This window comes from Felis catus, chromosome C2 (assembly GCF_018350175.1).
Source record: "Felis catus isolate Fca126 chromosome C2, F.catus_Fca126_mat1.0, whole genome shotgun sequence".
In the NCBI taxonomy this organism is placed as follows: Eukaryota; Metazoa; Chordata; class Mammalia; order Carnivora; family Felidae; genus Felis; species Felis catus.
The window spans coordinates 3,598,073-3,619,695 of record NC_058376.1 but is presented as its reverse complement, the minus strand read 5'-3'; the positions used below and the strand labels follow the sequence as shown (position 1 = coordinate 3,619,695).

The window sequence follows — 21,623 nt, the reverse complement described above, 5'->3', positions numbered from 1 at the left end:
CCAGAATAGCTTCCGGAAATACTCCTGCCACCCATTTGGGTGACTTACCCTGCACTCTGACACATAGGTATGGGGTCAAAGGTCAGGTCTCCATCTGCCCTTGTCCCGTGGACCCAGCACCACGTCTGTGGGAGTGGAGGAACGAGCTTTGAGGGACACCAGGCTCTAGAGTGTGGACGTCACTTCATCTACAGGACGCTCTCCCGTCGGGAACTTGATGATGCGCCGTGCACAATTTTCGGCGCCCAGTAGGATCTATCAGACCGCCTGTACATAGCGCACAGTCGAAGGCAGTTTTGTGAGCCAAGAGATGTGGGATGGCAGGGGCAATGCTCTAGCCCATCAACCGCCAGGAATTACAAACCGCATTCAAGGGAAAAGTGATGACCTTGCTGATCTCCCTGCAGGAAATCTTGCAAAATTATCGTCGTAGGAAGAGACAGGCTCGGGGCGTGTGGCGAATTCACACCGTATTCCGATAGTTTTCTAGATGTGCTATTTGTGGACTCGCTGGCCTCTGAGTGGGTAATTTTTTTTTGAAATTTCTTATCCTAGAACAGTATCCACCTTGGTGTAATTTTAGATTCATAATGCTGTGTGCGTTTCTGTGGAGAGGCTCGGAGGCCATGTTAATAATGCATTGTTCTTAAAGAGGCTCCCCGCTCTGGGGACCGGATGACCAGATGCAGGGCACGGCGCCGGGCGCACCAGCTACGAACGCCATTCTGGGGTGATGAAGACCCCCCCTGCGAGCCACTCTGGGGGTGGAGGAAGACAGATGCTGTTCGTGGAGTTGGGGTAGACAGGGGACAGGGGCTCCTCTGGGAGCTCAGGACTTCACAGCCGTGCTGGGCAGTCAGGAGGGGCTGGGACAGAGAGCTCGTGGTCTACATGTTAGCCCCCGGCCCACCGGAGGACCCGAAGAGTTGGCACCACAGGCCAGAGCCACGCCTGTGGACAGCCGTGCCCTTCAACCATCCGCAGGGACCCCCGAAACCCACACTGGGATGCTGCAGCCCTAGGATGGCCAGGAGCGCCCCCTCCGATGGCAGCCGATGGTTTCTCGCTCAAGCCCATAGTCTATTCGTCACTCTGTGCTTCGTGCACGTTGCACACGGGGTTATTTTCCAGGCGTCCTCCTGGCTCTGTCGAGGAAGGCCTGAGAGAGAAGCTTTGGTGAGTAGTTACTCCACGAGCTCGGCCAGGAGGCCGCTGCCATGAACCATCTTCTGCGGAGTCCGGGTCGTGGGACCTCTTTCTTTGTCCCAAGAGAAAAGACCCCTGGGCAAACACAGCAGAATAACCTGGCGACTTCGGGCTTAAAGAACTGGAAGCAGAAGCTCCTCCACAAGCAAAGGATGAGGAAGAAATTTATTCGTATTGTCACTATATTGCACCATATAAACAACTAGTAAGATAGTTGGATAGACTCGCGTCAGCGGGCAAGTAACAGCGCGTTTGTGACGCGTTCTGCTACTCTTCCCGTTTGCTTCCCCTCACACGGGCTGCTCTCCCTGCTTACTTTCCTCTTCTTCAAAATTAACATTTCCTGGAGGGCGGGGGGACAAAGAAACATGAGTATATGCCACGTCCCTCTTGCCATCTTGAAATTCTGTGAGCTAACAGGTCTTTTGCAGTGAATAATATCATAAATATTAAGCCTTTCTCGGGCAAAAAAAAAAAAAAGGAATGTTCAATTTTATCTCACACAGACGCTGGTGGGTTTTTTCTTTGGCACCGGTTAATACATTAAGCCAAAGTTGTATTCCAAGTCCAGGCTGAGAATGTTCGCGTCGGCGAGCGTGAGCTCGGGAACGTCTCTGCCCGCACACGCCGTCCGAACACGGGCAGCTTTACAAGCGCGAGGGGTCACTATCTGGCCTTTGCATCAATCAAAAGAAAAGCAGGGACTTGCTACATTCTGGAAAGATGTTACCTTGAATGCTTCATGAAATCGAGAGTTACCTTGTTTTGGGAAGTGGGCTCTGTAACATGTCAGAAGTGATGAGCAGGGTGAACCTCAGACACACTGTCAAAATCACGTCAAGTCTCGAGTTTGGGTAATTGTGCACGCAGGCACACGGCAGGAAGACACGGGCACACGCAAGCACACAAGCACACACGGGCACACACAGGCGTGCACAGGCACACGCGGGCACATGGCACATGCTTCTCCGCTCACTTCCCGTCGGGCCCTCAGTGCCTCTCGGCTCCCCTGGGAAGCACCCGGTCAGCCCATCGGGGATGCTCCGTATCAGCCTCTCCGTGCTGTTTCCATGCTCTACGGACGCAGCCTACTCCGCCCTCACAAACCCCGGGGCATCCGGTCCACATGCAGGAGGCAGGGGGACCAGTGAGACGTCACCGGGCCGCCCCTTAGCCACGGGCCACCCGATGCCAGCGCGGGCTTCTCGGGTGTGGCCCTGCAGCACTTACAATCACTTGCCAACAAAAGCCTAACGCTCTGTGCACCTCAAGCATTTAGATTGAAACCTGATTTACGGGAGTTCATCTTTTCAGGTATCTCCAAAAAACCGGGAAAGACATTTACTCTTACTCTGCAACAGAGACAAACAAAATTGCGCAGGGCCCCTGGCCCTCCAACCACCGTCTAGAGCCGGCCGTTCCCAGACCACCGGCCCCCTCAGCGCCAACACACCCGCCTTAAATCAGATAAAAGAAATCCGGTTTGAAGAGAGCCCTCCCTGGACTGCTGGTGCCCACAGCTCTCGGAAGACCTTCAAAGGCTCCAGGAACCTGCAGCCCCAAGCAGACCTACAGAGCTCACCCTGGTCGATGGCGCCGTATCGAAGCTCCTCTTGGCCGTCCTCGCGCCCCTCCTCCTTGGTGGCGTCTTCGTCGTCCTCCCCAGGCCTCGTGAGGTCAGCCTCCCCCTCGGAAAGGTCCGCCAGAGCCTGGTCGTCCTCCGCGGGCTCCCCGCCACCTGAGACAGAGCCATGAGAACTGCTGTCGTGTGGGCTGCGGCCTGTCTCAGGCGGCCTCCTGCTGATAGGGCGCCCGCCACCCCTCCGGGGACCCCTCCCTTCCCGAAGTCACCCAGTCCTGCCTGCACCAGGAGCGCCTGTCCCGCTCCCCGGCGAGGGGCGCAGAAAGGGAACTCTACTCCCCACTGACAAGACACGCTCTGTCCCCCAGGGTTCCAGCGCTGATGGGGCCACAATCTGATGAAGTCGGTGAGCACCGCTCTCCAAAGGGGAAGGAGCGCACACAGCAGAGACCAGAGAGCCGAGGCCTGACCCCACCAGGCCCGGGGAGGCACCTCCACCCCCGACCCCACAGCAGTAGGGACCCCAGCGCGTTAGTATAATTTCACTTGGGCCAGTTTGGGTTTGGGTTTCAATCACTTGCGACGCAAGGACCCCTGCACGGTGTCACCTTCTTCATCGTCCCACGGCACGGTGGCTGCTTCTCAGGAAGACCCCGGGCTGGGCACAGAGGCCGCACCCTCCTCGGGAAGGACTTGCCGCCCAGCTGTTGTTGGCCCTGCCCAAGCTCGTGCCCACGGACAGTCGCTGACCAAGGCGGGGGGCGGGGGGGGGGGGGGGCTCTTAACCACAGGGCTTTCCCGTGGAACCAGCCAGGCTGTCCCTCCAGCCAGTCTCTGCCACTGCTCCTTCCTGCCCCGCCGGGAGGGTCCAACCCCCAAGGCTCCCAGCCCCCTGACTACATCCTGCACACGAAACAGGCTGAGTCTGACTCCCAGAGCTCAACCGGCCACCGGCCACCGGCCACCGGCCCACGGAGACGAGGCGCCCTCCCCCACACCCCGCACCCTCGGGTCCTGGAGCCTCTTCCTGGATGGTCCCGTCCACAGGTGGCTGCTCCTCGGGGAGGGTCGGTGTCCACAGAGCCAGTTCTGTGATGCTGGTGGCCTTCCATTTGGGAACGACGGTCATCAGGGTCACCTCCTCCTCCTCTTCCTCTTCTCCTCTTTCCTATTTTAAGTTTGAAAATGTGAAATTACTGATGTCTCTGTGAACTCGCCATGGGACGCTCACAGTGAGGGGCCACTCGGGCGTTGTCACCGCACGGCTCAGGGGTCGGCCCCATTGCCAGCTGGCCCTGGTGGTGATCTGGGCTGGAGGGTGGGTCTGGGAAGCGCTAGGACGAGGTGCGGACGGGCATCGCCACACGGCACCTGCCTGCTCCCCATGCAGTGGCTCTCAGACCCGACACTCCCAAGCCTTCCCACTGGAACAGCTGGGAACTGACCCAGGCTCAGTGCGCCTTCCAGCGCTTGGCCACACTTTCCAGCTCCCAGATTCTTTATATGTAACAAGACCACCATCACCGTAAGGACGGGACAGAGAGGGTCCTGAGACAACCATATAATATGAAAGGGCCTAAACACTAAAAGCTCTAGAATTGAGGATTCTGCAGGGAAAATGGAATTCTGTGAAAACAGACCGAGTGCTGATCACCTCTAAACGTGGGGTCTTCTGTAAGAGTGTATAATCCCGACAATGGTCAGCGGCCGGCACACGCCCACCGGGCCAAGCAGACCAGCTCCTCCCCAGCTTTATAGCTATCCCGAAATTCCAAAGGTCTGAATATCAGCCCACAAGTGTGGAAAGCGTCACTGTCACATACAGGATGATACTTATGGCAAAGAGTGACAGCCACCTCCCTATTCCGCTGAGTCACTTGGAAATAGAGGAGGCAGTTTCAAAATATCTGAGCCCCGTCCCCCGTGTCGTGTGGCACCCATGCCCCAGGACGGCCGTGCTGCAAAGGGAACCGTCCCAGAATCAGCAGAGGACCCGTGAAGACACGGCTCAGAGCGGCCGCGTCCGGACATCGGGGTGGGGCCCGGTCACCTGCGCTTCTAGTGGAGGCCCCGGTGATGCCCACGATGCAGGCCCAGGACCAGGCCCGGGGGACTGCCCCTGGAGCCCCCGTCGGCTCGCGTCCTGCGTGCACCATGACACCCGGGTTCCTCTGCTTCATCACAGACCAGTCACCGTCCCAGAAGGCACAAGGGTGGCCTCGGACGTGGGCTTATTCCCGAACAGGAGCAGTCTGGGGGCTTACGGCACTATTTCTCCCCCTTAGGGCTGTTAGAATGTTCTTCCTACTTTCCCCTACTTAGAGGCCCCGACCTCTGAGAACTTCTCCCCGGACACACTACAACCGCCCACGATGCAGCTGTTCTAGTGTTTACTACTTCACAAAGCAAAATAACTGTGCCACCACTAGTGAGACCACAAAGGCCAGATTCGGGGGGGCAGTGGAATGAGTTCAGCCCAGGGGTTCCTCCGGGGGGCGGGTAAGAGGCTTCCGCCCCAGGCAGAGCCCAGCGAGCACGCGCCACGTCGCTGTCACGATCCAACAGCACAGCAATTAACTGCGTTTGCACTTGCGCGCGCACGGGGCTCCGCGCAGACGTAGATGCGGGGGGCCGGACCCCGTGGGGGTGACGCGTCAAACCCCTCTCCTTGCCGGTAGGCGCGTCGGCTTCTGGGAGCCCCTCGCTCAGACGACGCGTCCTCTGCTGGGCGTGGGGGCGGGGCCTATGTTTTAGCAACAGAATTGAGCTTTTGGGCCGTTTCATATTGGGTGGTGAGCTAGGATGCTGGCCCCACCTCGGTCCGTGTCAGCTGGTCCGAAGGGGCCGTGAAGGCAAGCAGGGGCCATAAGGCCAGGGGACAGGTCACTGTGGGCTCATACGGCATCCCAGCCACTGCAGAGAAGGTGGACGTTCACTCTGCAGACCTCTGGGAACCACAGGCTGTCTGGGGGACCCAGGGGCTCCGGGAGACTGACACACAGGAAGTGGAGCCCAGCAGGAAAAGAGGGGCTGAGCAGCGGCTGGGTATGGGGGTGCCCAGGGGACATGGGGGGGGGCTGTAGATAAAGTGCCTGTTACCTACAGGCCCCATCAGGTGACAATGACAGGAAATCCAGCACAGACAGCGCTCCCCCAGCGTGCGCGCGCACGCACACACACACACACACACACACACGGACGCCTGCTAATGACATCATTCGGGGCTAATCTCCGCTTCGACCAGGGAGCACCGAGGTCGCATCAGCATTACTGCTGAGTACCGGAGAGGGACAAAAAGACAAAACTAGGAGAGCTACCTGCCGCACGCGGGGAGCAGTGTCGCTGGACGGACTTGGGGGGACCACAGCCCCCCGACTCGGGGCCAGAGCTACGCACAGGCTCCAGCGAGAACTGTGATGCAATACCACTCGGTCCTGGCACTTGGGGGCCAAACCAACGCCCGCACGCCCAGAAGGAGGAGGAGAGCGTGAACGATGCCGAGGGCTGGCACCACTCCCGTCCGACCTCGTCGGGGCGTAGGGTCCACGTCACGGGGCAGCTCGGTCGCCCACGAAAAGAGAAGCGGTCTGCGGTCTGCCACGTACCACATCTGTCAGACGGTACTCCCCGTGCTGCTCACATCCAATGTCGAACACGTACTTTCCAGGGCCGACGGGCTGCGAGCAAAGGGAAACCGAGAAGCACCTCATTCCCAAGTTCACCGCCCAACGTCCAGTGCACCTGCTGCAGAAATCCCGCCCAAAGTCACGTCGCGGGAAGGCCGGTGCGGGTTAAAGAAAGCCTTTTTGTATTCGTGGCGCACGGAATTGCCGAGGGCCTCTCTCTCTGCCCGTCCCTCTCTCTCTGCCCCTCCCCCCTCTCAAAAATAAATAAACATTAAAAAACTATTAAAAACAAGAGTTAATATAGTCTATTTCACCCATTTACTCCGCTAATATTTGGTGTGCCGATATTTGGCCTCTTGGACAAAGGCCACTGCAGGAAACATAAGCGGAGTCACATCTTATGTCCCCTCTTGACATTTTCCGCGGGGAAGTTTCCAGAAGTGGAATTTCTGGGCAACAGCACGTGCACACACACACATACACTGTGCACATATTTACACACAAAAGATATGGACACACGTATTTTTTTAAATATATTGACCAGAATGAGGCTCCAATAATGTCCCTTCCCACAACAGCACTCAAGAACACCTTGTCCTCAAACCCTTGTTTTTTCCTGGGCATTAACATTTTGTTCTACTTTTACATTTTTTTTTAACATATAGAAAACAGGATCTCACCATGAAGTCACATTTTTAAGCTATTAGTAGGGTTGAATTTTTTTTCAACATTTTTTGGCCACTTAAATCACACTGATTGATATAAGTGCTTTATATTTATATTAATGTTACAAATACCCTAACCCCATTGGTCGTGTATTTCTTAAATTTTTTAAAATTTTTGTAATGTTTATTTTTGAGAGAGAGAGAGAGAGAGAGAGAGAGCACAAGCAGGGGAGGAGCAGAGAGAAAGGGAGACACAGAATCTGAAGCAGGCTCCAGGCTCTGAGCTGTTAGCACAGAGCCCGATGCGGGGCTGGAACTCACAAACCACGAGAGCATGACCTGAGCCAAAGTCGGACACTCAACCGACTGAGCCACCCAGGCGCCCCTCTTAAATTTTCTTTATAGTGCATTCTAATCTATAAGGGGCTATTTTTATCAACCAGCTCTATTGGGTTTTCCTTTTCTACTTCTGTTTAGAGAGTCCTCCTCATTTCAAAGTTAATAAACATTCGCCTATTTTTTTTCTGTGACTTTGTTCACGCTTAAACCTTTCTTCGTGTCCTCGCATGTCTCCATCCAATGCTAGAGGGGGAACCCTGACATTGCTTCCCTGCCCCACCCCCAGTGGTTATCAAGGGTCCTGGGACCACTCTTTCACTTGTCCCTGTCGGGTCCTCCTCGCTGACTTAAAACGACGCCCTTTTCCAGAGCTAGATTACTGTAGGCACTTGAATCTGTCCCCAGACTCTCTAATCCACGTCACTGATCTGTATTTCTCCACTCACGTATCGCAGTTTCATTTATCACAGCTTTAAATTTGTTTTAACAATTTGCAGGCAAGGATTGGAACAGGTGATTCTCTGAGGAAAAGTCAAGCCAGTAGCAAAAGGGTGTAGGTTGCTGGACTTCACTAGGAATCGGGGAAAAGCGCATTAAAACAACGTGAAAACATTTTTTTATCTATCGGATTTGCAAAAAAGTTAAAGACTGCCGTTGGCGGGAGTGCAAACTGGCACAGCTTTGGAGGGAAGTTGGCAGCATCGATCACAACTTAAAATGTCAATATTTGTGGACTCCACGATTGCAGGGTCTAACCTACACAGATATCCCCAAATGCGCAAATGTGTATGTTTCCATGTCCTGATGTAATGTTTTCCCACGTATGTAAGTGTGTGCATGTGGGTTGCACAGAAAGACGTGGTGGGGGGGGGTCACACGGCCCCGGGAGAAGAAGCAGGGGAAGAAGGGAGGGCTGGAGGCTGGAGCTCAGGTGGGCAGCAGAGGGGGCCACGTGTCTGGGTGCCCTACAACTGGAATGGGCAGCTGACCCTTGAATAACGTGGGTTTGGGCTGCATGAGTCCACTGACACGAGGATATTTTTCAATCAATACAGGAAAGCGCTGTAAATGTATCTTCTCTTCCTTGTGGTTTTCTTTTTTTAATTTTTTTTAAGTTTATTTACTTACTTTGAGAGAGACGGAGACAGCGCAAGCGGGGGAGGGGCAGAGAGAGAGGGAGAGAGAGACCCGAGCAGGCTCTGCGCTGTCAGCTTAGAGCCCAACGTGGAACTCGAACCCACGAAACGCGAGACCATGAAACCGAGCTGAAACCGAGAGTCGGACGTGCCACCGACCGAGCCACCCAGGTGCCCCTCTTCCTTATGATTTTCTTAATAACGTGTCCTTTCCTGTAGCTACTTTATTGTAAGAATACAGTGTGTAATACCTACGATGTACAAAGTGTGTGTTAATCGACTGTTTGTGTCACTGGTAAGGCGTCCAGCCGACACCAGGCTGTTAGCAGTCACGTTTTGGGAGAGTCAAAAGCTATCTGTGGATCTTCGACTGTGTGGGGGTCAGCGCCCCTGACCCCACACTGTTCAAGGGTCAGCTGAACTCCTGTGTTTCTAGCACACTTTCACTACCCGACAGAACAAAGCCCTTGTCCTCCAGGCTCATCTAGCCTCACTGACTCTTCCCGATTAACTCCTGCCGACTTCTCTTTCCCTCCACGTACCTCCCCATGCCAAAAAATGTCCCAAGAGAATTTTGCCGGGAATTCCGTATAATTACATATATGCAGCATATAGATTTGGGGGAAATGTGCTGTTTTACAAACACTGGAAAGGAGAATCTGGAAAGTTAGGGCATGAACGATACGAAAATGAAAACTGAGTTTTAAGAGAGTCTGAGGCGGCTCACTGGAATCAGTTAAATATTCCCCACGTCAACTTCCAACACCTTGAATTTGCTCGGGAAACTCTCCAGGGAGAGTTTCTGCCCAACGCCTGCTCGAAGCCACGGGGGAGGGCAGCGTGGTGGGTGCTGAATTAGCCGGGGTTTCTCTGTATCCCCACCAGGGCTCGGCAAAGCCGCGGAGCCCTCCAGACAGAAATAAGCAGTGGCGAGCACTGCAGACTGAACGCGGGCACGCCCGAGTCCAGGCCCAGGGTGGGTGGCCTAGCCTGCAGGAAGCCAGCTCACGCACGGCTCGGCCTCCCCAGGGCTCCGGCCCCGGGCCTCCCGGGGCAAAGAAAGTCCAGACACCCGCACGCGCGACCGCAGGAGATGCTTCACGTCCGATCTAGCCATGACGGGGAGCACGTAGGAGAGGAAGGATGCCCCCGTGTTACAAGGATTGGCTGGATCGCTGCTGGGAGGGGGGGGGGAGGGAGGATTTCGCTCTCTACTCTGCCCCCCTCCACGCTGCCCTCTGTAGGCACCAGAGGCCCGGGGAGAGGCACGGCCACCTGCTCGCTGTACTTGGAGGGGGCGGGAGGACTCCCTGAGATTTTAGGGTTCTTCCTTCACATATGTACCCAGACGGGGGGAGGGGGCACACGTTGCTGCCCAGTGACTTACGTTTTTGTTCAAGAACTTGCCCTGGTACCTGTGGTTCAGGTGAATGAGCTCGGCCATGCCCTCCTGCTGTCCGTTCACCCAGGTGCCTACGTACTTACTGCCCGTCTCGGCGTAGAAGTAGGTGCCTTGCCCGTGCCTGGTGAAGACAGAGAGCGCAGCGCGCTTTGTTCCGACATGGGGAAAACCGCCCGGGTTTCTGAGACAGACGTTAAAATTGGGTGTGGCCCCTATGTGGCTTGTCTGCGCCCCGTCCAAGCGCGCTCCTGCCCTGTGTGCCCGCTCGCGGGAGGGGCATCGCCGGCTGCGCAAGGACGACCTTCCCGCAGCTCGGCCGGTCCACGCGGGGAAGAGGCAGCGCTTCTGGGAGCTGTGGCCGTGTCCCCAGGAGGGTTCTTCTGTGCCCTCCTTGTCCCCCGGGGCTCTCGGACGAAAGACCACATACCCTCCCCACAACGTGCACCTGCCCCGTGACGTGCCACCCGGCGTGCTCACCTTACAGCCATGAGGGGTTTGAACTGCCTGGCAAGAGCAGGCTAGTGGGCTTTTATCATGATTCTGCTTCTTAATAAGACAGCATCCTGTTCTCGTTACGTAAGTAGGTCTACCGAGCTGAGGGGAAAACGCGCACCTTTGGTGAGCAAACCACTCTCCAGTGTAGGTGTCGTTATTGACGTAGTAGTAGACGCCGTAACCGTGTCTTCGGTCATCCGCCCACTCCCCTGGAAGGGACGACACAAAAGCAGGCCCGGGTGAGAAGGGAGGGACAGCCGCCACCTGCTGCGACCCTCACCTCCCGCCGTGACTCCCCGCTGTCCCCCTGCCCCTCTGGCTGGATGGCGTGGAGTCGGGGGCTGGTTAGGGGAAGCTGGGTCAGGGGCTCACCGCGTGCAGGTCTGGGCGCGTGGGCCGCGGTCACCCGCGTGTGCCGACAGCAGGTATCACGGCCGGTCAGTGGCGTGGCCAGGACTCAAACCAGGGTTTTGTCCACCCGGCCGCCACCAGTCCCCACACCACCCTCCCTCTGCTTGTATGGGTTTACCGATCCAGCAGCAACCATCTCGTGCCGTTTCCCACCTCCTTCCTCGCCAGACTCCCGCACACTCTCCCAGCCTGGGCGCCCAGGGCGCCCCACCTGTGCACCTGCTCCGCATGACTGGACGCCACACCTTTGCCAACCAGCGTCCGTGCGTGGACTCTTCCCTCACTGATTGTCCCCGCCGACTTACCTCCGAGCAGGTTCCCGCTGATTTCTGAAATACTGGAACCGGCAAAGATACCATAAAATTCGTAACACCTCTACCAGAATGACCACAGCAAAGTAGCTAGTGACCGCTGCCCCTTCTTGAAGATTGATCCCTGCCCTGGGAGACTCACAGCGTCCTCAAACAATGTCCTCAAACCTCCCAGCCCCCAGATGAAAGAAACTTAATACAGATTTCCGAAGACGACAGCTATCCCGAAAACTCACACGGCATTGCTAATAACACGCTGTTAAGCTGAACGACTCTTCTCTAGACAGGGAATAATTTGTTTCAAAAGCCAATTTCTATCGATTTTTGATCAAAGACCAGAGATAGAGTTCTCTTATTTTCTCTCTAGAAAGTGTTATCACACAATTGTTGTCAGACAGACATTCCATTCTTCGCTAGAAAGGCAAGCTACAGGCACATCAGACATGAATTTGAGAGACAGGAAGCCTCTTGCACTGTCGGTGGGAATGCAAACTGGGGCAGCCGCTCTGGAAAACAGTGTGGAGGTTCCTCCAGAAATTGAAAATAGATCTACCCTATGACCCAGCAATAGCACCGCTAGGAACGTACCCAAGGGATACAGGAGTGCTGATGCATAGCGGACTCGTACCCCAATGTTTATAGCAGCATTTTCAACAATAGCCACATGATGGAAAGAGCCTAAATGTCTATCAACTGACGAATGGATAAAGAAATTGTGGTTTATATACACAATGGAATACTATGTGGCAATGAGAAAGAATGAAATCTGGCCTTTTGCAGCAACGTGGATGGAACTGGAGAGTGTTATGCTAAAGTCAGGCAGAGAAAGACAGATACCATATGTTTTCACTCTCATGTGGATCCTGAGAAACTTAACAGAAGACCATGGAGGGGGGGAAGGGGGGAAAAATAGTTACAAACAGGGAGGGAGGGAGGGAAACCATAAGAGACTCTGAAATACAGAGAACAAACTAAGGGTGGATGGGGGGTGAGGGAGAGGGAAAAGTGGGTGATGGGCATTGAGGAGGGCACTTGCTGGGTTGAGCACTGGGTGTTGTATGTAAGCCACTTTGATGATAAATTCTGTTAAAAATAGCGATAAATAATAACTAAATAGCAACAAAATAAAAATTTATATATTACTTCCTCAGATTTTGTAATGGTCACAGTATTTAAAATCTTTACATTTATTTTGATTTCTTGTTACAAATCAAAATTTACTTTGATGCCAATTTTATATTTTTTCTTTCTTTTTTTTAAAAAAAATTTTTTTAATGTTTATTTATTTTTGAGACAGAGAGAGACAGAGCATGAACAGGGGAGGAGCAGAGAGAGGGAGACACAGAATCTGAAACAGGCTCCAGACTCTGAGCGGTCAGCACAGAGCCCGACGCAGGGCTCAAACTCACGGACCGTGAGATCGTGACCTGAGCCGAAGTCGGATGCTTCACCGACCGAGCCACCCAGGCGCCCCTATATTCTTTTTCTTAAATAGAGCCCCCAAAACTTGTATAAGCTTCCGGCTTACAGGAAACCTGGACCCGCTTCCACACAAAGAAGAATTCACATGCCTAGAATACGTTGATCGTCCAAGAAATACATGTTTGCGTGAATAAACTCCATGTTCACCACGACCACCAACACATCTACAAAAGGAACTTGTACGCGTTCTCTCTGTCAGTCCCACAGGGTTCTCGGCACTCTGTGAGACAGACCAGCAGCTGGGCTGGTGATAGAGCCCACGGGGAGGGCCTGCCCTCGTCTGGGCAGGAGGCAGACACCACAAAGAAGAAAGAGCTGTGCTTTTGGGAAGCAGCTCCCAAACCGAGCCAGTGAACCGAGCCTGCCCGGAGAGGAGGATTCGGCAACTGGTAATAGTTAAGGAAGAGGACTGGGTTCCATGGTATGACATATGTCAGGAACCCCATGAGCAGAAGGAACGGAGAATCCCCAAACTGAAATAATTCAGTAAACACAGTTTGCACCTAGCGTAGCCACGAGGATAGACAGAGTGTGCAGAAGTCCCCAGAGGACTTGTCTGGAGTTTTTAAAAAAATTTTTAAGTTTATTTTTTGAGAGACAGAGAGGCAGAGACAGAGAGAGAGAGAGCAGGGGAGGAGCAGGCAGAGAGGGAGAGAGAGAATCCCAAGCAGGCTCTTCTCTGCCAGACGCAGGGCTCAAACTCACAAACTGTGAGATCATGACCTGAGCAGAAATCGAAGAGTCGGGCGCTTAACCGACTGAGTCACGCAGGTACCTGGACTTGTCCGGATTTTTAAGGGGCAGTTGTGTCCTTGTAAATTACCAGTTTAAAAGAAGAAGGAAGGGGGTGCCTGGGGAGCTCAGTCGGACGAGCGTCCGACTTCGGCTCAGGTCATGATCTCGCGGCTTGTGGGTTCAAGCCCCACGTCGGGCTCTGTGCTGACAGCTTGGAACCTGGAGCCTGCTTCGGATTCTGTGTCTCCCTCTCTCTCTGTTCCTCCCCTGCTCATGCTCTGTTTCTCTCTCAAAAACAAACATAGAAAAAAAAATTTAATAAAATAATAAAAGAAAATAAATAAAAGAAGGAACAGGAGAAAGAGGAGGGGGAGGGGAGGGGGAGGAAGGGGAAGAGGAGGGGGAGGAGGGGAGAGGGAGGAGGGGAGGAGGGGGAAGAGGAGGGGGAGGAGGGGTGAGGGAGGAGGGGCAGGAGGGGAGGAGGGGGAAGAGGAAGGGGAAGAGGAGGGGGAGGAGGCGGAGGAGGAAGGGGAGGAGGGGGAGGAGGCGGAGGAGGAAGGGGAGGAGGGGAAAGAGGAGGGGGAGGAGGGGGAAGAGGGGAGAGGGAGGAGGGAGAGGAGGGGGAAGAGGAGGGGAAGGAGGGGCAAGGGAGGAGGGGGAGGAGGGGGAATAGGAGGGGGAGGAGGGGGAGGAGGGGGAAGAGAGGGAGGAGGGGGAAGAGGAGGGGGAGGAGGGGGAGGAGGGGGAAGAGAGGGAGGAGGGGGAAGAGGAGGGGGAGGAGGGGGAGGAGGGGGAAGAGAGGGAGGAGGGGGAAGAGGAGGGGGAGGAGGGGGAGGAGGGGGAGGAGGGGGAGGAGAGGGAGGAGGCGGAAGAGGAGGGGGAGGAGGGGGAGGAGGGGGAAGAGAGGGAGGAGGGGGAAGAGGAGGGGGAGGAGGGGGAGGAGGAAGGGGAGGAGGGGGAAGAGGAGGGGGAGGAGGGGTGAGGGAGGAGGGGGAGGAGGAGGGGAGGAGGGGACAGGGAGGAAGGGGAGGAGGGGGAAGAGGAGGGGGAGGAGGGGACAGGGAGGAGGGGGAAGAGGAGGGGGAGGAGGGGACAGGGAGGAGGTGGAAGAGGAGGGGGAGGAAGAGAAAGGGAGGAGGAGGAGGAGGAGGAGGGCAGACGTGTAGCATACACCGATTTCTGCGGTGTAAGTATTCGCACTGTGGCCAAGGTTGGGCTGCACATGGTTCTGGGGACAAGCGGGCAGAGCTGGCTCCTGTGAACGTTCAGGAACTGACCAAGCCCGGCCCTGGGGCCAAGACCTCCCTTGGTCTCTTCCCAGCAAAACACCACGACTGACGAAGCAATTCCGTCCTCTTCTCTTGGCCGAGGGAGCTGGTCTCCAGGGCAGCGTGGCAAGAAAAGTGTGTGAAGTATTTTACAGGAAATGTTCAAAAAAAGAATAAGAATTAACTTGCAAACCAAATTTCAAGCCAGCGAGATATGGTGAGGAAGCTTTTTTTAATAAAGTCCCAGTCTAGGGGCACCTGGGTGTTCGACTCCCGATTTCGGCCCAGGTTATGATCTCACGGTTCGTGGGTTCGAGTCCCACGTTGGGCTCTGCGCTGACAGTGTGGAGCCTGCTTGGGATTCTGTCTCCCTCCCTCTCTCTCTCTCTGCCCCTCCCCGCCTCGTACTTTCTCTGTCTCTCCAAAAATAAATAAATAAACTTAAAAAAATATTTTTTTCTTTTTAAAGTCCCAATTCACCTGTTGGAGACCCGGCCCAGCCACCGGTACCCCGGCCGCAGTAAACGGTGCGGAAGTGGGAAAGGTGGCCTCCTGGAACAGGGGTCATAACCGAAACATGCGTTTACAGGGACGGCACCCGGCAACCAGAGACATCATGCACTTTGCCCAAAGCCACACAGCGGGGCTGAGACGAAAATCCGGGTTTCTCTGGCTCTCTTCCACAGGCACCCCAACGGCCAAGCATTTGTGTCTCCCTCCGGCTCCTGCCACCTGAGAGCTTCCAGAAGAGCCGACCCCAAGTCATCATGGCGCTTTGTTTCTCTGCGACTTTGTTGCTAGACATCATCGTCTTTATTCGCTCCTTGCGGCCGGGAGCAGGACCAGCACTGGAGACGGGAGCCCCCTCTCCTCCCCAGCCCTCATCGGCCCTCCCTCTCCTCACCTCACAATCTGTGCGGGTGGTCCAGAGGCCCCTCCAAAGCCTGGCACCCACTCACCCCTCCAACCCCATCCCCTGCTTCGCCAAGCACCCCCGTCTCCCTGCCTCTGCTCAAGTGGCCCCGCAAACCGGGAGTGTCCGCTCCGTCCCCGGGCTCCCCATCAGGCTCAGCTCGGTGTCTCGGAGACCAGGAATACGCCCCATACCTCGGGCCGAGGCTGAGCGCACTCGCTAGCCTGCGGGAAACCACTCTGTGTCCCTCAGGGTGGCAGTCAGCCAACGCTCAGTCGTGACGAATTCGGCCATGGGTTCACACGGACTTTGTGGCCGGAAGGTTGTTTGCTCCCTGAGCTAAGATTGATGTTGCAGCTTCTGACCTCGGAGCAGAACTCCCCGAGTAGTGACTACACCCTGCACCCTCTAAGAGACAAAGCCACAGGGAGACACAAAAACGCGCCGCTGTTTCCAAAGACGGTCACGTTAGAAACTCCTTCCATCTCTCGTTCTGAGTATCTTTTCTTTTCTATATTTGTGTGTGGCTCCAGCTGTATTAACGTCTACGTGAAAATAGAACATGACGGCAATGAGATCAGGCTCGTGACGGTTTGGAAAGAATTCGATCGAACTCTATAAATTAAATTGTTGAAAGTCGATTCCAAGAGCAGATGGTGCTCCTTCTGGAATAAGCCCTCCGAGAAATAGGGAACGAGCAGAAATGCCCCCTCTGACGGGGAGGCATTAACCACCTGCATCTCGGACGCGGGCAGGATGGTTGCTGTAGAATCCCGGGGCCCTGCCTTCATTCACCAACGGGGCAGGCGGCTGTGGCTCGCACCCGGAGGACGTGGCGTCGCCCGTCGGGAGGTGATGCCACCTCCCAGTCCGCCGCACACTGAGCGCTCGCCACCTGTCAGGTGCCCTGTCCTGCTTGCGTTCGTCCGTTCAGTCCTGGTGCCGCAGACGAGGAGCGAGGCTCCCCGCGCAAGGTCACACCTGTCACCATAGCTCCGGGGTTGGGGGTCACGGGTCTCCTTGGAAAACTAGATAAGTTCTTCCCAGAAAAAGTCCGGAACACGGGCCCCTGCACGGTTCCTGAAGACTCACGTGCACGCTCCACTTGTGTCTCTCCCCCAGGCTCGCCCCCCTCCCATTGCGATCAGATCCACACCGTAGTCACCGTGGGGGGTGACGGTGCGTGAGGGCTGCAGTGGGGGTCTCGGAAATAAGGGGATTAGCATCTTCCTGAGACATAACATTGGCGGCTGAGAAATCGCCAGACATAGGAATGCCAGCTTGACGAGGCAGAGGGTCCCCGGACCAGAAGCCTTCATCGAGGGAACCACCAGGTCTAAAGAACCCGTGTGTTCAGCAGAAGAGGGGATGGTCAGAGAGAAAAACAGCAGAAGCAGCTTCAAGGAGAAGAAAGCTACAGGGCATCTAACATCATGGGTCCGGACCCCTTGGGGGTCTGTGCGGCCCCCCGTGCCTCAGCACAGGGGCTCACAAGAGAGTGTGCTGGCCGCAGCGACGGCCACATTTCCCACGGGGGGGGGGGGGAGGGCAGCTCACTAATTAAGGCTTTCTGGCTTCTGTGTCAACCCTGTGAACACAGGGGCACAGCTTGTGTTTGTTGAGTGACTGACTGATCTGGAGAACTCTAAGCCCTCTCCTACAGTTGAGCATCCACAGCCAAGTCCAGTCCCCAGGGGACACCACTACAGCACAAACATCTGCTTGGTGAGTGCATTTTACCTTCACATCTCGTAATGTTTTTATTTATGTTTGAGAAAAAGAGAGACAGAGTGGGAGCAGGGGAGGGAAGCAGAGAGAGAAAGCGAGACACAGATTCCGAAGCAGGCTCCAGGCTCCGAGCTGTCAGCACAGAGCCAGATGCGGGGTTCGAACCCCTGAACCACGAGATCGTGACCTGAGCCGAAGCTGGAGGCTTGACCAGCTGAGCCACCCAGGCGCCCCTTACCTTCATATCTTGATCCATCTGGGTATATGAAAGTGCCACGGCCATGCTTTTTGTTTTTAACGTATTCTCCTATGTATCGAGCGCCGCTTTTAAATTTGTAGATCCCCTGAAACACGTTGGTTACATAATTCATATCATTCCTGAATTCAGTACTCACCCATAGAGTATTCACCAGAGAAAACGACCCACTCACGTCACCAGTTCTGACCTGGCCGTGCCTTTTACCGTGTTGGTAGCTCCCTTCATATGTGTCCCCGTTGGGCAGCCTTGCTTTCCCGTGTCCGTGCCGTTCACCTGCCTCATTCCGTTCCCCGTCGTACTCCTGGGCAGAAGAAAGCGGGATCATCACAGCTACCGTGTGTTCAGCACTAACGATATGTTAAAGCATTTTGTAAATAGTGGTTCGTTGACGCCCTCCCAATCCTCAGCGCCATCTTACAGGTGAGGTAGGTAACTGCACCTGGGCGACATGGGGCATTTGTCCAAGGTAACACACTTAGTACCTGTCGCTGGTGGAAGCCTCACTCTCTCTCTGCCACGTCTGAGCTTGTAATTTATCATGATAACCCTTCACACTGTAAACAAAATTCAAGGCATTCCAAGTTGCGTTCTTTATAGCAACGTGTTTGAACTAACATATGTGGGTGGAATCGGTCCTCGGTCACACAAGTACCTCCCTGGTGCTTCCTTCAACAATCCAGGACTTAAAATGCAAAGGCAAGTCTTCCTTCAAACGATTCCCTGGGCGCACGTGGTCTCAGGAGGGGCCAGTGGGAGAGGAAGCAGCAAGGGGGAGCTGAGGCGTAAACAGGACTCAACTGTCACAAGAGTCCCTAAGTCCACTTAGTTTAACTTCCTTATCAAGAGATTTGAGTTTCAAACACCCATAGACTCATATGGAAATAATGACGTATCTGAAAAGTAAATCTCTCTCTCTCTCTCTCTCTCTCTCTCTCTCTCTCTCTCTCTCCACACACACACACACACACACACACACACACACACACACACACATGTATATATAACACAAGCTTGCAATTCACCTGTTTCCTCTGACCCTTCATAAAATAAACCTTCCTCCAGCGCCTGATCACGAGGGCAGAGTGCACATAACAGATAATAAAAGGGCCAAGGCACAGAGTAACGATTTGACATAGACCCGCATCTGCATGGACTTATTACAACACAAGTTCAAACACAAGTTCAAGTTCCTGCCGGGGCTTCAGACCCCCTTTCCCAGCATGATCCAGCTCAGAAATCCGTGCTCAGGACAGAAGGTAAAAATGGCATGATCTTACACACTTGTTGCGGGGTCAGTCTAAATCAAAATGTATAAAAGCTTTTGAGGTCTGCTCAAAAGACCTCCCAGTGCACCCCTACTGAGCCAGTGGGGTGACCAAACAGGAAGGGAACCCTTTAAAACGACCCCAGCTGTGATTGAAGCTACAAATTGCGGGCACTAAAACGTGACAAACCAGCAGGGCTATTTGAAGAGACAAACTTGAAGTCTTCCTGGACGGATGTTGTAGGTCGGGCTCCCCCGGAAGCAGACCCCGAGCAAGTGGTTTTTATAAGCCCTCCCCGAGGAACCGGTAAAGGGGACGGGGAAACAGATACGAAGGAGGAGGCCACCCAGCATGGGGATGTCAGGAGGTGTCCCAGACTCGGCCTCATTGCACGAGGGACCCTGCAGCGCAAATCCTGTGGTTTGCGGTGCTGTTAGCACTAGCCGCTGGCTGTGGGGACAGCGTGCAGATTCCAGGCACTTCTGGCTCTCCGACCTGGCCAGGCGGCTCCCCGCGATGGAGGTGCTAGTCTTGAGCAGAAAATGGGGCAGAGGCTGAGAGATGGGCGCACAGAGCTGCCAGAAGGTGTGAACAGGCACCAAGACATCCGGCCCCGGAGAGGTGCTAGGTTTTCAGTTAATTCTGAAACTATCTCGACTCTGTGCCCTGAACGCACGCACCGTGGCTGGGGTTCCCAGCCTGTCAGCCAAGAAATGATCACCCCTGGGTTAGACGGTTAATCTGTGGATATGGAGATGGATAGATACACACACGCACGCACACACACCTATGCCCACCCTGCACCCAGCTCACATCGTGGGATGTGCACCCCATACCGCCTCTCTGCTGCCCAAACCCGGGAATAATGCCAGAGACTCGGGTCACCTCCCACCACACTGAAGAAAGCACAAGGCATTCCGGGCCTGCAGGAAGCCTTCGCTGAGTCTGAGACCCTCTGAGCGTTTCTTCAGGGTTGCCAGGAAGAACTTTCCTCCATCCTCCTTGATCCCAAGCAGCCGAGCTCCACTACAGAGCAGCATGGCAGGTCGGGGTGACGCCGCCAACCAAGGAGACTGCATGGGTGGACTGCGGCAGCGGGGTCGAGGCCGCTTCCCAAGTCTTTGACTTGGAAATCTTTGCCTTTAATGGGAGGCGGGCTGGGGAAGGGAGGAGGCGGCGAGAAGGGATGTGGCCAGAGACGTCACAGCGTTTCACCTTTCACCGCCAACTTCCAGGCCGCGGTGGCCGGCGCGTCCCCGTCCCTGGCTGGGCCGCCCGGGGGACTGTGGTCGGCCTCCGGGGGTGCGCCTGGGAAGCACCCCCCCCCCCCGTACACCCGGAGCTCTCACCCCAAGATCGTTCTCTCCCTCCTCCTCCAACTCCTCCGAGCCCAGGTCCGACATGGCCTCGCCCCCGTCTCGGTCCTCGCCGCCACCAGCGCGTCTCTGGTAGGTAGGTACACGCTGCTCGCACAGCCGCGTCCGCCGTCGCCATGGAGACGCGGCCCGTCCCGCCTCCCCCCCCCCTCCCCCCCCCCAGCGCGGGCGGAGGGATGGGAAGCGTGGGGCGGAGCCACAGGCCGCGTTCGGGTGCTGTCATAGCAACGGGAAGGGGCACCTCGACCAATCGTGGCCCGGGAAGATAGGGGGCGTGGCCTGGGGCGGGAAGGGGCGGGGCGGAGCCACTGGAAGCTCTCGGTGCTGTCATAGCAACGAGAGGGCCACCTCGACCAATCGCCGCCCGGGAAGAGGGAGGGGGCGGGACTTGGGATGGGCTTGGTACCCACCAGCTCTCCTACCTGGACCCCATGTGACAGGTCCCGGACTCTTTAGTTGGAGGCTGGGTGATCCTGTAACGTGGAGCCACCTTTGGACCAGGGCCCTAAAGAGTTGGTGCACAGAAGATACACCGGGCCAGCTCTCGAGAGGGCCTCATTTCTGCCTCGCGCTGAGCATGGCCCCTTCCCACCCCTCCCTTTGGCTTCTTGAGTCCCTCCGTGGGCCCTGCCCGCTCTTCCTCACCTGTCTGGGCCCTTCTGGCCCTTCAGCGTTAGCAGTCCAGAGACATGTGTCCGCTGAGATCTTTTCTCATGTTTATAAACGTCTCCTGAAGCGCAAGGAGTCAGCTCCTCGCAGAGGCGCTTCCACACTGATGCCCTGCAGGGTTTGACGTCCCATCTCCACCCTGAACATGGGTGCAGTCCCCTTTATACCCGAAGGAGGAAAGGACTTCAGCTCCATGTATGATCTACCCACCTGTCATCCATCCATCCATCCATCCATCTACCTAGCTACCACCCATCCATCTAGCGATCGGCCCCCACAGCACCTAGAAAGGTGTTTTTCCCACAGCCGGTGCTCAGCCGAGCCAGTGAAATCAGTCCACCTGAGCCTTTAGATGCCTGGTGAGATGGAACTATGGTCGAGGTCTTTCTTCATCAGTTGCACTTAAAAGAATCTCTACCTTGTGGTGTGAATAGAGAAAAACCACCCAAATGAGAACAAGCAAAGACTATTTATCCAGAGCTTGCTACAACAAGGGACTCAGCCACCATCATTTGCATTTTGGCGGAGATTCACAGGCAGGCAGGGGATTTGGCAAAGCTGACAGTGGAGAGCAGGGAGGCTCCAGGTGCGCCCCGTCAGAGGCTGTTGGCCCGGGAAGCTGTAGGCAGCTAACTAGAAGCGGTGATGAGCGAGCACAAGGCAAGCTGACACCTCGCAAACACCCCCCACCCCCAGGTGGGATTGTGTAACAGTCCTCGGGCACTCCTGGCTGCCCAAGAACAAAGGAAAGCGGA

At 55.5% G+C, this 21,623-nt stretch overlaps 1 protein-coding gene across 2 annotated transcripts; it reads right to left on the bottom strand.

The window, feature by feature from the left end:
• Nucleotides 1–1,346: 1,346 nt before the first annotated feature.
• RSPH1 (radial spoke head component 1) lies at nucleotides 1,347–20,329 on the bottom strand. Of its 2 annotated transcripts, none has more exons than XM_023238700.2 (9): nucleotides 20,173–20,329; nucleotides 17,746–17,859; nucleotides 17,538–17,643; nucleotides 10,570–10,660; nucleotides 9,942–10,077; nucleotides 6,394–6,465; nucleotides 3,794–3,956; nucleotides 2,789–2,944; nucleotides 1,347–2,558 (listed from the first exon to the last, which is right to left on the bottom strand). In XM_023238700.2, the coding sequence occupies exons 1-9, from the start codon at nucleotides 20,224–20,226 to the stop codon at nucleotides 2,554–2,556; spliced, it is 897 nt and encodes a 298-aa protein (XP_023094468.2). In that variant the 5' UTR covers nucleotides 20,227–20,329; the 3' UTR covers nucleotides 1,347–2,553. The 2 variants fall into 2 exon arrangements, with proteins under 2 accessions (XP_023094468.2, XP_003991452.2); XM_003991403.5 differs by having other exon boundaries at nucleotides 1,347–1,549.
• Between the last annotated feature and the right edge of the window lie 1,294 nt (nucleotides 20,330–21,623).

Excerpts from the sequence above, each read along its gene's own strand:
- RSPH1 (XM_003991403.5), bottom strand. The coding sequence starts at position 20,226 with ATGTCGGACCTGGGCTCGGAGGAGTTGGAGGAGGAGGGAGAGAACGAT. Across the intron at positions 10,661-17,537 it reads AGATGGATCAAGATATGAAG|GGGAGTGGGCGGATGACCGA; the intron begins GTAAGGGGCGCC and ends CGTCCCTTCCAG. Across the intron at positions 10,078-10,569 it reads GAGTGGTTTGCTCACCAAAG|GCACGGGCAAGGCACCTACT; the intron begins GTGCGCGTTTTC and ends TGTCTTCACCAG.